The sequence below is a fragment of the Dendroctonus ponderosae genome, unplaced genomic scaffold (genome assembly GCF_020466585.1).
Source record: "Dendroctonus ponderosae isolate FM_Combo_2020 unplaced genomic scaffold, Dpon_F_20191213v2 Dpon_F_20191213_6, whole genome shotgun sequence".
Classification (NCBI taxonomy): Eukaryota; Metazoa; Arthropoda; class Insecta; order Coleoptera; family Curculionidae; genus Dendroctonus; species Dendroctonus ponderosae.
Window position 1 is genome coordinate 3,043,754 of NW_026018814.1, and position 12,969 is coordinate 3,056,722.

At 40.9% G+C, this 12,969-nt stretch overlaps 6 protein-coding genes across 7 annotated transcripts; 4 read left to right on the forward strand and 2 right to left on the reverse strand.

The window, feature by feature from the left end:
- Positions 1-85: 85 nt before the first annotated feature.
- Positions 86-1,557, forward strand: LOC109536363 (neuralized-like protein 2). The gene is made up of 4 exons (XM_019902550.2): positions 86-603; positions 663-902; positions 956-1,138; positions 1,197-1,557. Exons 1-4 carry the CDS (start codon positions 255-257, stop codon positions 1,310-1,312), a joined length of 888 nt encoding a protein of 295 aa, XP_019758109.1. The 5' UTR covers positions 86-254; the 3' UTR covers positions 1,313-1,557.
- On the reverse strand, positions 1,465-5,715 carry LOC109536359 (DNA replication licensing factor Mcm3). Of its 2 annotated transcripts, none has more exons than XM_019902545.2 (11): positions 5,288-5,715; positions 4,910-5,231; positions 4,529-4,659; positions 4,235-4,473; positions 3,741-4,175; positions 3,522-3,687; positions 3,321-3,469; positions 2,609-2,909; positions 2,121-2,360; positions 1,887-2,062; positions 1,465-1,827 (listed from the first exon to the last, which is right to left on the reverse strand). In XM_019902545.2, exons 1-11 carry the CDS (start codon positions 5,354-5,356, stop codon positions 1,629-1,631), a joined length of 2,427 nt encoding a protein of 808 aa, XP_019758104.1. In that variant the 5' UTR covers positions 5,357-5,715; the 3' UTR covers positions 1,465-1,628. The 2 variants fall into 2 exon arrangements, with proteins under 2 accessions (XP_019758104.1, XP_019758103.1); XM_019902544.2 differs by having other exon boundaries at positions 4,877-5,231.
- A 9-nt stretch (positions 5,716-5,724) lies between these two features.
- Positions 5,725-7,728, forward strand: LOC109536361 (sulfide:quinone oxidoreductase, mitochondrial). The gene is made up of 6 exons (XM_019902546.2): positions 5,725-5,923; positions 5,982-6,312; positions 6,371-6,571; positions 6,714-6,923; positions 6,979-7,165; positions 7,218-7,728. Exons 1-6 carry the CDS (start codon positions 5,823-5,825, stop codon positions 7,523-7,525), a joined length of 1,338 nt encoding a protein of 445 aa, XP_019758105.1. The 5' UTR covers positions 5,725-5,822; the 3' UTR covers positions 7,526-7,728.
- A 92-nt stretch (positions 7,729-7,820) lies between these two features.
- Positions 7,821-9,573, forward strand: LOC109536362 (guanine nucleotide-binding protein G(f) subunit alpha). Its single transcript, XM_019902547.2, has 7 exons — positions 7,821-8,139; positions 8,192-8,366; positions 8,456-8,553; positions 8,615-8,790; positions 8,841-8,994; positions 9,049-9,241; positions 9,306-9,573. Exons 1-7 carry the CDS (start codon positions 7,967-7,969, stop codon positions 9,498-9,500), a joined length of 1,164 nt encoding a protein of 387 aa, XP_019758106.1. The 5' UTR covers positions 7,821-7,966; the 3' UTR covers positions 9,501-9,573.
- Positions 9,514-10,657, reverse strand: LOC109536365 (coatomer subunit zeta-1). The gene is made up of 5 exons (XM_019902552.2): positions 10,548-10,657; positions 10,252-10,497; positions 9,943-10,076; positions 9,791-9,881; positions 9,514-9,662 (listed from the first exon to the last, which is right to left on the reverse strand). Exons 1-5 carry the CDS (start codon positions 10,563-10,565, stop codon positions 9,615-9,617), a joined length of 537 nt encoding a protein of 178 aa, XP_019758111.1. The 5' UTR covers positions 10,566-10,657; the 3' UTR covers positions 9,514-9,614.
- A 230-nt stretch (positions 10,658-10,887) lies between these two features.
- Positions 10,888-12,503, forward strand: LOC109536364 (nascent polypeptide-associated complex subunit alpha). The gene is made up of 5 exons (XM_019902551.2): positions 10,888-10,996; positions 11,355-11,447; positions 11,497-11,675; positions 11,728-11,901; positions 11,996-12,503. Exons 2-5 carry the CDS (start codon positions 11,363-11,365, stop codon positions 12,215-12,217), a joined length of 660 nt encoding a protein of 219 aa, XP_019758110.1. The 5' UTR covers positions 10,888-10,996; positions 11,355-11,362; the 3' UTR covers positions 12,218-12,503.
- Positions 12,504-12,969: the final 466 nt, after the last annotated feature.

A 12,969-nucleotide genomic window follows, 5' to 3' on the forward strand; every position in this document is an offset into this window, starting at 1 on the left:
GGATCTTTTAGGATTTTGAAGAAAAAAATGTTCTTTTACTGTAAAATTTCCCTTAACTAATACTTTTTCTTAGTGGCATTTCTTCCAAAAATTCCCTTTTCGACAAATTTGCGAAGCTGCTACTTGAGAAGTGGCGGATAGAGTGCGCCACAGACCCAATGTCATAGCAAGTCAAAGTGTAATAACATTGAAACAGCTGATGTAAACAAAGTGTAACAAAACCCAAATTGATTCAATAACTTGCAAGAAAGTGAATGAATTTCAATCCGGCTGATATCAGCGAGAGTATGAGAAAGAGGAAGCGCGGCAACAAAATTGTACCAGAGCCAGATTGGGGCCCAAACAACCCCAACGTCACCAAGTTCCTGCCCTATCATGGGGCCTACATTCAGCTATCTGAGAACAATACCGTTGCCTGCCGAAACAAGTCGTTTGCCAATTCTATAACATTTAGCGAAAGACCGCTTCAGCCCGGCGAGATATTTCTTGTGGAGATTGAGCAGAACGAGTCTGGATGGAGTGGACATATGCGGCTCGGTCTCACCCAGTTGGATCCATTGGAAATGTATAGGAGACAGTCAATACCGCAATATGCACTGCCTGGTAAAATTAATTGCAGCCCCTCCCAAGCACAAAGTGCGATCATCCTGGGTGTTTTGCAGACTTGGTCGATATGGGCAAGTCGTGGATATACGGTATCAGCAAAGCGCACAATAACATTCTAGAATACATGCTGGATACACGCGTGCTAGGTGTGGACCAAGGATACATGTATGTTAAATATGGAAACAGGCCGGAGTTCAACAACTACAATTCGCATATCGAGACATGCAGGGGCTCAGTGCCAGTCAGCTTACTGAAGCCCACTAGAGGCTGTGATGACATCTTGCCCACTGATATGGGTATGCATTCTTTTGCCTAAATAACCGGGTTTCTATCATTCTCAGTGTTTCAGGGTCCCGAATAGGAGTGATGTATATTCCAGTAGATGATAAGGAAGCGGAAATGCACTATATTATTAACGGCGTCGACATGGGCACGTGTGCAAAGCATATTCCGTACAAAAACACACCTTTACACGTAGTTGTGGATGTGTATGGAACCACAAAAAAGGTCAGAATAATCCAGTTATATCACGGTAAGCAATTCCGATCTGACCACAAGCTGCAGAATGAGTTTTTTTAAACGACTTTCAGTTTCAACCTTGCAAGCTGCCTGTCGAGACGTTATCTTGCACCGAATGAACAAGCGCGACATTCCAGCTCTGCCGTTGCCAAAACTATTAAAGGACTATTTACAATATGGAACGTAAATGTGAGCTTACGGGACGGATTTATAGGAGCAAAGCCCTTACAACCGAACACACGTGCTTGCATTTCTGTTATATGTATATCCCAATTAATACTGGCTTGATTACTGTGTAGCTGTCGTCTCTAGGTACGTTCAATACATACACATACCTTGTATAGATTGTAAGGCTTCGAATAGCTTGTGGCCTGGTTGGGTCCAATTGCAAATGGTCTCGAAACTTTATTTAATTATAAAAATTACATTTCATGCCAATGTTTAACATACATTTTCTGAATGATTCAAGTAGCAGAAAAACCCCGTATTACACTTACGCTAGTTTAAATAATAAATATAATCCCGTCTGCCATCATCACCTGGTTTTCATCAGACATCTTCTCAATCGCCGCCTCAATTTCGCCTTGCGAATACGGAGTGCTGTTGTCTTTGTTGATGAATTCCTTCACTTTCACTAAACTCAGGGACTGAGTCCTGCTTTCTTGGAACGCTCTGTTTAAGGACGCCTTAAAGGACGACAGTCTGAAATCCAGTCACTGAATTAGTGGCACATTACTTGAAGTTTGGAGCGAAACCCTCACCTGTCCTGGGAGATTTCCTTGGGAGATTCATCCACTTCCATTGGACTTGATTCTTGGGATGCCAGACTGGCCGGCAGCTCAGTGGCCAGTTCGATATCAGCTGACGCTGTTCCATTGCGTCCGCTTCTTTGCGTGGTGGCCAGCTCATCGTCTGTGTCACCTCGATCTTCAGATCGCTAAAGACGCGGTTCAACTAACTTCCATCTCAGATTTCAAAGCAAATAATGAACTTACCAGTCTTCTGCTGCGCTTTGGTGGCTGACTGGCCTCCTCATCGCCGTCAGATTCGGAGTCCTCGTCCTTCCTGCGCCGCTTTTTCTCTCTTTCCAACACGGTCTTGAAGTAGGCATACTGGATGAGCTCGATGGCGGCTCGCGCGTCTTCAGCCGTCACCAAACGGGAAATTCGAGCTTTGGCGTGGGCTGTTGATAGACGAATCATTGTTTCCAGTGTACGCGGCGTAACTGGTTGCGTCTGGAAATAAATGACTGATATTGCACAAGCTGCAAAGGTAGTAAGGGAGTTACCATCTTCTTGAAAAACTTTTCAAAGTCCTCATTGCTAATGCTATTTAAACACAGTTGTGCCATGATGTGTTAACTCAACTGCCTCTGATTGAAAACTGTTTAAGCTTGGAGTTTGTTTGCTAAACGTGTTTATAGGTAGTTTTAAAAACAAACATGTGTTGTTTGGAAACGTCGACAGAAAATAGGTGGACATACCCGAGCCACGTCGTTCTCCAACATCTCCTCCGATCGCAGTCGGGAATATTCCTCGGCAATGATTTCCGACGCCTCATCAGTTAGTTGTGGCTTGAGGATTTTCACAAAATGAATGTATTTCCTCATAAAGTCCACGCTTAGGATTTTGTCGCTTTTCTTACGACTGTTTCCGTGCAAAAGCGCGTCATACTTCTCGTAGGTGGGCACTCGCTTTAAGTCGTCCTCATCGGGATTGTGGGTGCTGAAAATGTCCACCGTTGATCCCATTGGGAGGATTTCACCGTCCTGCTCTAGAGGATTTCTGGTAAAACGAAAAAAACACATTTAGGTCATCATTTGTTAAATCGTGATGAGGCAATGAATGCTTCTCAACTCACGCCCCTTTCACTAATAGTTGAGTTTATTTATTTAAACAATGCTCACTTCAACAGTATACAATATTGTAACGGAAATGGCCTGGGGTACTCACGTTTGATATGGGGGGATCAAAAGTCGTGGTATTTTAGTAAATGGGAGCCCCATTTGCGCCCCATTTACTGTCAAATATGAAGTAATGTAAATATGTAATTTTGAAGTTAGTTTGTTCCTGTTCCGCATTTAAAGTTATACCGAGGTGAATAAAAGTTGGAAGCTGAAGAAAGAGTTTGATACCCGGCCATCCACGGTACAATTTATATTCGTGCTTAGTTGCAGCTTTATATTAGTCGTATACCTGTACATGTGCATCCTGACCACATGATCCGATATTTCAAAGTCCGTCTGCTCCTCGATAGTATCCAACATGACGAACAGCAAATCAAAACGCGACAATAAGGAGTCTTGTAGACCGATGTTTTCCATCGGCGTTTTGTATTGGTCGTACTAGAAGTAAGTTTGAAGGAAAACGAGGCAACATCGCCCATATTTTACTCACTTTTCCGTAGACAGGATTGGCGGCAGCCAGCACAGAACATCTAGCGTTCAAGCTGGCATGAATGCCGGCTTTTGCTATCGTAACTCTTCCTTGTTCCATAACTTCATGGATGGCTGTCCGATCAATATCGCTCATTTTATCGAACTCATCAATGCAAACCACTCCCCTATTTAAGCAGTTAGTAAAAGATCAACATTTTCCTCAATTCCGTCGAAGTACCTGTCTGCCAACACCATGGCTCCCGCCTCCAATCTTCTTTCACCAGTTTCCTGATCTGTGGTAACGGCTGCAGTTAAACCCACGCCTGAAGACCCTCGGCCAGTGGTAGGAATGGCTCGGGGGGCAGTATGCAACACATACCTTAAAAGCTGAGATTTGGCTACGCTCGGGTCGCCAATCAACAGGACGTTAATGTCACCCCTCAAACGAGTGCCATTTACCAAATTCTTCTCAACGCCCCCCAGCAGGAGACACAGGATGGCCTTCTTAACATACTCATGGCCATGAATGGACGGCGCCAACGATTTTGCCAGGAGATTGAAAATGTTTTTATTGGATTTCGCTAAGTGCTTGCAGCGCTGAACGTCCTCTCTTGAAATTGATGGCACTGTGTCTTTGCTCAGCAGCTTGATGTTATTAGCTATAATAATGGACCTAAAATGAAGCTTCCTCAGTGTGTTGAACCCTTCCAGCCTAAATAGTGTTTCGCGTACTTGAATACACCATTAGTGAAAGCTCCTTGGTGATTAGGCAGACATCGGAAATTCCCAACCACTTGAACTCTATCGCCTGGCTTGCAGGCGTCAACTAAATCATTGTCGCAGATGACATCTACCACCCGGGGCAACTGACCAGCGGGCGCCTTTTCCGGCATCTCTTGAATTGAGATCACTTGATGGTCTTTGTATCTGCACAAGCCAAACTCTGTTTCCAATGGGTTCCCATCGTCATCCTAGTAACGCCAATTGAGAGTTGAGACTGTCTGAGTCTGTGCTAATCCTACTAACCTTCGTCGGATACAAAGCACTGGAGGGCACGGCCTCCAGAGATGTTAAATCCGTGTATTTCCTTTCCATAAACTTTTTGGTGGCTGGACAATAGTGCACGCTTCTCACTAGTTTGGGGTAAATCAAAGAACCTGCAATGCATCATTTGAGTTTGTGTTTAACTCCAAATCAAAATGAATTCCTGGGTTTCAGTCATTTATTGTCTTTATTTATCAATTAAAATACGTTTCGGTGTATTTGCAAAATGCACCGAATTAACCGGTTAATTGATAAATAAAGACAATAAATGACTGAAACCCAGGAATTAATTTTGATTTGGAATTGAAACACAGTCAGGAAAGTATATACAATTTGTGTTTAACGCAAAATTCTCCGCCTTACACTTGCTGACAATCCCTTCCACGCAAATGAGGTTTCCTAGGTAATGCGAAGTTAATGTTCTGGGAGAAACATGTTTGTTTCCTAAGCTTCCCTCAAACGCTATGAAAAACTCTTCCGTATCTTTAGCATACTCGTAGTTGATTTGGTTGACTATCTCCTTTAGCGCTCGTTGAAACACCGCTTGTTCTTCGAAGGCATGATTCAACAAGGCCAGCGCTCTGACGGGGTTCTTCCTTCGAAGATCATTTACATTCACCACCAGACGTCTGCCTTTCTCCTCTATCATATCCTTGATTAACTTTGAGTATTTTCCTTGGTCTTCCTAGGTAAGCAAAGGAAGCTAATTGTGTCCTTAAGAGAGCGGAAATCAGTCCCTACCTCATCATCTAAAAAGTCTTGGTAGTGGCTTTGAGCTTCACGCAGTTCCAATTCGTTTGAACTTGCCATTCTCACTTTGCCTTAACAAGAAAGCTTGAAATTGGCAAAAACAACAAATAAATTAACAGTAGACAACAGGAGATTATAGGTTAGCTCAATTTTTGGCGGCAAGATCTTCTTCCTTCCAATTTAAAATAATTTGTACGTTGGACTATGGAAAAAGAAGCTTTTACTTTGAAAAATTACATACTCTATTTATAAAAAGCGGGGTTAATCAAATTCGTTTAAAAAAACATGCCTGAAGTTGAAATATATTACATAAATGTGGAAAAAGTCCTTTGAAACGAAACGGTTAGATCCAACCAAAGCTGTTTTGAATAAAACTTGGCAACACGGAAACAATGTTTGGCAAATATACAGGTTAAGTCCTCAATGTTATTTATTTCTTGTGATTGTCATTAAAGTATCACTTTCCGTTAACATTTTGAGTTCATTTGCATATTTTTGATTTACACTTACCGATAAGCAACGAATCATGTTATTGGGTCGCTCGTCCAAAGCTTTTTATCAAACTCTCAACTCTACATTAGCTAAAAGGCCTATTTCGGTAACAAATGCCATCAACCAAGACTACAGGTAGTGGACACCTGATTTTTTAAGGGCCAATTCTTCAACATTGTAATCATAATTGCAGTTGCAAGGTGTTGGTGGTCGGTGGCGGTACTGGTGGCTGTGCGGTAGCCGCAAAATTATCCAGAAAATTGAAGAAAAATGAACTGATGGTGTTAGAGCCTAGTCACGATCACTACTATCAGCCTCTGTTCACCCTGGTTGGAGCTGGAATTGAGCAGATAGAGGACACAAGGAGACGCGAGAAGGACGTTCTTCCAGGAAATTGTACTTGGATTCAGGACCAAGCTGCTGAGTTGGATCTAAAGGGGAATGTTGTCCGGTCAACAAAAGGGCACAATATCAAGTTTGATTACTTGGTAGTTGCCACTGGAATTATCCCCAGATATGAACAAGTATGTGAAGGTTTCAATTGTTAATTAATTTGGAAAACTTCATGCAATTTATTTACAGATTCCCGGCTTGATCGAATCCCTAAACCAGCCTGATACAGGGGTTTGTTCCATATACGCCCCTAACTACGCCCCAGGAGTTTACAGAGCCATGCAGCGAGTGAATTCCGGGAACGCTGTTTTTACTTTTCCAAACTCCCCGGTTAAATGTCCTGGAGCTCCCCAGAAAATTTGCTATCTCACAGATGACTACCTGAGGAAGGTACATAAACGCAATAGATTAAAGAGTTTCCAACTAATTTATACCGTTCGTACCAATTACTTTGAAGATTGTTCAATTTAGTCAAAAGCATTATCTATATCTTAAGGCAAAACTATTAATACTTAGCTGGTTGCATTTATAGCAAGGCAAAAGAGAGAAAGTGCAAGTAATCTATAACACGTCTCTGCCGGTCATTTTTGGAGTGAAAAAGTATGCGGATGCCCTATGGAAAATCTGCAAGGAACGGAACATCGCCGTTAATACACGAACGAATCTGGTGTCGATTGATCCTGATGCAAAGCAAGCCACTTTTGAAAAGTTGGACACCCCAGAAGAGAAATTTACACTGCCTGTACGTTTGGATTCAATTGAAGAGAACAAATCATCAACTGACTGTAATGTTTTAGTTCTCCATGCTTCACGTGACTCCGCCCATGTCCACTGCTCAGGCCATCAGCCAAAACAAAGACCTAACTAATGCAGCTGGATTTGTGGAAGTTAATAAATTTACCATGCAACACGTTAGATTTCCTAACGTATTTGCGCTGGGAGACTGCAGTTCTTCGCCGAACTCGAAAACCGCAGCAGCTGCAGGTGATTTGTCAACTACGTAAATCCACCAAGCAACTAACGCATTGAATTCTAGCCGCCCAAACGGAAGTGGTGTATGAAAACCTAGCGGCAGTGATGCGGGGCAAAGAAATGCCTTTGACTTACGATGGCTACGCGTCATGTCCCTTGATAACCGGCTACGATAAGTGTATTTTGGCGGAATTTGACTACGACTTGAATCCGCTGGAAACATTTCCTTTCAGTCAGGATAAGGAACGATTGTCGATGTATCTGTTGAAGAAGAACGTGATCCCGGCTATCTACTGGACCCTGATGATGAACGGTCATTGGAATGGACCCGCACTTTTCCGCAGGATTATGCATTTCGGCAGAGAAAAATAGTAACAGTATTGACCTCTAATGGTTACTTGTGTATGTGATTGCTTTGTATTGATATCGGCTCCAAATGTGATACATAAAACACGGCCCGTTCGAGTAATGTGTACCTAATATGTGATAATCTTTGTTCTTTAAAATATTCTATATTTAATTATACATATGTCCATTTATTACTGGCTTTTGAAATATATACTTATTTATTTATAGCTATCTTGATTTTGGATGTTTGCCCATGAAATGCCGCAAGTCTGTTTACTCAGTATTGTCTTGTTGAGCCACTCAAGATAATAATCTTGTGAAATAATACTTAAAATCCGATGACTTAATCTGGCTAATCAAATTTCTTAACGCTTTGATAAGATTTAAAATTCCAAAAGTAGCCTAATCTACTTTAATCCATTGCACGGTTCAATCTAATAAAAGTGATAGTTGCCGTTGTAAAAAATGGCTTTGTGCTGTCGCTTTCAAACCCCGACTAGCGATGACGAAGAAGCGAGGAAATACACCAAAGTGTTCGTCGATACGAAGAAAATTCTGCTTTTGGGTACAGGCGAATCGGGAAAGACCACAATTATTAAACAGATGAAAATTTTGCATATCAACGGATTCTCGGATGAGTAAGCGCTTTCAATCAATTTTTCGATTGTTCAGGAATGTCTTTGGTTTCAGGGATCGCAAAGCCCGAATTCCCAATATCAAACAGAACATCCATGAATCTATATTCGATATTCTCTATAATATGGATAAAATTGATCCACCCGTACAACCAAGACGTGGAGACACCAGAATTTCGATCGATTTTATATTAAATTTGGGGCCCAAAGAGCCATCAGAATATAACGAGGTGAGAACTCATACAGAATGACCAAAAATTACAAGTTTTCTCCATTTATGGAAAGCTGCTCATGATGAACTAATAATTTCACTCTGCAGGAATATTTTAACCATGTTAAAGCAGCATGGCAAGATGAAGGAGTTAAGGAAACGTTTCAACGTTCGAATGAATACCAACTCATTGATAGTGCAGAACAGTAAGTATTATTTAAAAAAAATCCCGTTTGGTCTCCAACTCGAAAAACCGGCATTTTTTAGTTTCCTCAACAGAATTGATGCGATAAAACAGCCAGACTACATCCCCGATACGCAAGATATCCTATTTTGCCGCATTGAGACTAAAAGCATATCGAAAATAGAGTTTGAGGTGCCTCTATCGAAGTTTGAGGGAAGCAGTGCCAAGTTCTGGATGTATGATGTGGGCGGTCAACGCGGTGAGTCTTTAAAATTAAACGCGTGTGTTAAATTTGACGAATTTGTCTAGGTCATCGCAAAAGATGGATACAAGCATTTGATGGCATCCAGGCAATACTATTTTTGATCAGCGCCAGCGACTTTGACCAAAAATTGCGAGAAGACCCAACGAAAAACCGCCTACAGGAGGCGTTCGATTTATTCAAGGACATCCATAGAACCAAGTGCGTTTTGAGGTCTCCAAACCAAACAAATTAAATCACTATAAATGGTTGCAGGTTTGTTAGAGAGGCGGGCCTGATTGTATTCCTCAATAAGCAGGATTTGCTGCAGCGAAAGATTCAAGAACAGCATAGAAAAGTGGAAACATACTTTCCAGAGTACGCCAATTATATTCCATCCAAAAAGGACGAATGGGATGGAAGTGACGAGTATCAGAGAGCCAAACTGTTCATGAGGCACAAAATCCTGGTGAGTTTTAAACATGTTGCCAAACAAATCATTCTACAACTTCAATATCGCCCATGTGTTGTAGAGTATTGCGTCTATGCCAGTTAAAATTGAAAATGTGGGATTTGTGCCAGGATACAACATTAATGAGGAATTGTCGCCGAGAGACGTTCATGTGCACTTCACCATTGCCACCGATACGAATAACATCAAAAGGGTATTTGAGAGTGTAAGGGAAATCATCCTGACACACATAACTGGCAAAGTATTTTCCCTCTAAAAAACTTGTTCAATCTATTTGTAAAGTATATTAAATTGTATCATTAAACGGAACATTCTGGCTTGATGATAAATACCAAGATTATACAGAAAAAGGATTCTGAGCTCTTTGAACTCACTTAAGTAATGACCATTTGAGCTGCTCTTTTGCAGTTTGAAACACCTACAAATGATATCACATGATTAGTGACTGGCTAATGCATTTACTCCCTACTTAAATCACATTAACAAAGTAACTGAGATCAGACTTAAAAACTGTCACCAAAATAGAGAGTGAATTGCATTGGTTACCTGAGCAACAGTTTGCTCTCCAATTGGGATGTCATCACTTCTCACTGCGACTCTTGAGACTACGGAGCTAGAATCCGCATCAATGATGATTCTATAGAAAGTTTCCTCAGTGAAAACCGACAGAAGACGTAACATAGATATGGCAGACTTACCCACTATCACAAATTTCGTCTATAGCAAGCATAACAATGTCTAACGAGTCCATAACAGCTCGTTTCTCCACATTTTTTCGCAAAATCTGACTCAATGAATCATACAGGCAGTTCAAAACATTCATTAAGATAAGCTGAAATAACATAAGGATTATACATTAGCTACTTTAAGCCAATAAACTAGCAAACATCTTCACATGGTTGAAAAACGAACAGTTTGCTTGGAGAACTCTTACACCCACATTTAAAGCTCTACTGGTCAGGAAAACTTGGGACTTAACTAACAGGGCTGACATAGTGCATACTTACCTCATTCTCATTTGAATTCCCCATAACATAGAAGAACAAATCCACATTACTCTTGTAGACACAGGTAAAGCCATCCAGCATAATAATTTCTGCATTTGCTCTGTGAGTCTTATTGAAGAGGTTTTTTTCGAATGCTTTTCGCTCCTTGACTGTCGGAAGAGACTTGACGTCGTAATATTTAGCCAGGATTCTGTTCCCGTCGCTATCCAAAATAACTATGCCCTTGACGGTGTACAGTGTGGGCTCCTAAAAGTGACCCCTTAATTTACTGGTCCTTAATCACGCTATTTACTTACTAAAAGGCACCCTTCCATATTTTCAAATAATTACTAGGGGCTCAAACACGTACACAAACGTTTGTCAAATATTATTAGGTTAGGTCTTGATAGTTTTTAGTTTTGACGTAGATAGTCAGGCAACAACGCATCTTTGCAGATGACATGTAATTAATTGGTTTTTAATGCTGCTGAGCGGCCTATGAATATGCGTAAAAATTGTACATTAATGCCCCAAAAATTTGATGTTTTTTTTTTAATTACTCGTGTCGCATTAGAGGGCTCCGATGAAGATAAAAGACTTAATAATAATATTTCCTGTCGATGTTGCCAAATATTTAGCATTGCTTAGGTTCAAGGTTGGCTTGCCGGTTATGTAGTCCTCGAATGACTTCTATCATTTTTCTGACAGCATTTACATTTTCGTCCACTTTTTCTCTCAGAAGCGGCCCTTTGAAAGCGGACTAAAGGTAATTTTCTTTTATTTCAACCATCTTCAGATGGTTTGAGCCATTGAACATATTCTAAAAGTAAGAAAACGATTAAAAGTCCCTTTCCGTAAATATATTTTCTTATATTTCGCTATTACGGGGTCCATGGACTCCTAACCCCTAATTTAAGCAATTTGTTTTAATTGCTATCAGCTCTATGCCCATTTATAGCTCTCAACACCATGCATATGATGATTACACTCCAAGGTTTCGCAAAAATACTCTTATGAAGCAAACTGAAATCACACTTGGCAGTCTGATTTAACGCAGTTTGTGCATCAAGAATTCAAGCCCCTTATTTAATACCTTTGCTCATTTGTTGTTTTTTTTATTTAAGCCATCAAAATGCCAGAACTCACTGAAGTTGACAAAGCCACTCCGGTGGAACCCAAACCTGAGAAGCCAGAACAAAGCGCCGAATCTTCTACGGGTATGTTGAAAGCCCTATTTCAGCCGGATTTCCTGTAATTTGATTTCAGAGAGTGATTCAGATGAAGAAATTCCCGAATTGGAGGACGCTGGAGCGGCCACTGCTGCCACTGCAGCGTTTCCTGGAGCGTCCGCAGCTGGTCTGCCAGTTGATATGGTCTCAAAAGCCAAACAATCCCGAGGCGAAAAAAAAGCCAGAAAAATCATGTCTAAATTGGGGCTGAAGCCAGTGAGTGTATCACGAAAATAATTGGATTCTTTCTCATTTGAAGTGTTTACAGGTGCAAGGGGTTAGCAGGGTAACGATCAGAAAATCAAAGAACATCCTCTTCGTCATCAATAAACCCGATGTCTACAAGAACCCGGTCAGCGACACTTACATTGTGTTTGGTGAAGCTAAAATTGAAGATCTTTCTCAACAAGCTCAAGTAGCCGCCGCTGAGAAGTTCAAAGAGGTACGAAAAACTGATGTAATGTGACATAGTTTTCTAAGCCCACCGTTGCCAAAAACTAGTGATTTTGAAATTTAATTGATTGTTTTGCCCATAGGTCAATCCGGCGGGTGATGGTGCATCCGGCACCACTACAACAGCTGTGGCTCCGATAGCTGAAGAATCTGACGAAGATGAAGAGATCGACGAGACTGGGGTTGAAGACAAGGACGTTGAATTAGTGATGTCACAGGCCAATGTTAGTAGAGTGAAGGCAGTGAAGGCGCTTAAAAATAACCAGAACGATATAGTGAACGCGATAATGGAGTTGACGATGTGAGTTCACGATATGCGCCAGCGTGAAACCAGTTAGCGTCTCTGAGTTATAGTAAAGTCCTCTTGTAAGTCTGTTATCGGTCATAGGCGTTGACTGGATTATTTTATGCAATTACGTCAATGCCCTATTCTTTAGGGAAGTAATGTAATTTGGCTGCGCATTTGGAGTTTTCTCGTTACAGTTCAAAATAAATGTAGGCAGTGGTATATTTATTTTGTATTGATGACATCAACAGTTGCGTAAAACTGTACCTTATGTAACATATGCAGTCAATAAACAGTAAAATATTCAGTTTCGTTTTGCTTGTGGATTTAAACTGCCGTCTCCCCTAGTCCCTAAGCCCCATTTTCATCAGAAACAAGCGAAACGCAGTTTGACGAAACTAAGTTTATGTTAAACGCCGAAATTAAACGTGTTTAACTACGGACCGTTTTCACCAGAGCTTCGGCACGTTTCACAAACTGCGTTTATTGAAACGCAGTTTATGAAACTGGAAACACTGGCATCGTTGCAAAAGTGAGAAATATTACGATTCTCATCACAAAATCATCTTATCAAGGAACCATTTGGGTCCATGATGTCAATAACCTGTTATCAAACCCAAACTTCCTGCTCGAACTAACCGTAAAATTTTAGTTTGCTTTATTTATGCACGGTTTGTGCATTCGTGTATGGCTTATGACTGGTATACATGTGTTTATTAGATTTTCTATTTGAAAAATTACTTAAACAAGTAGAAAATTAAGTCCTGCGGA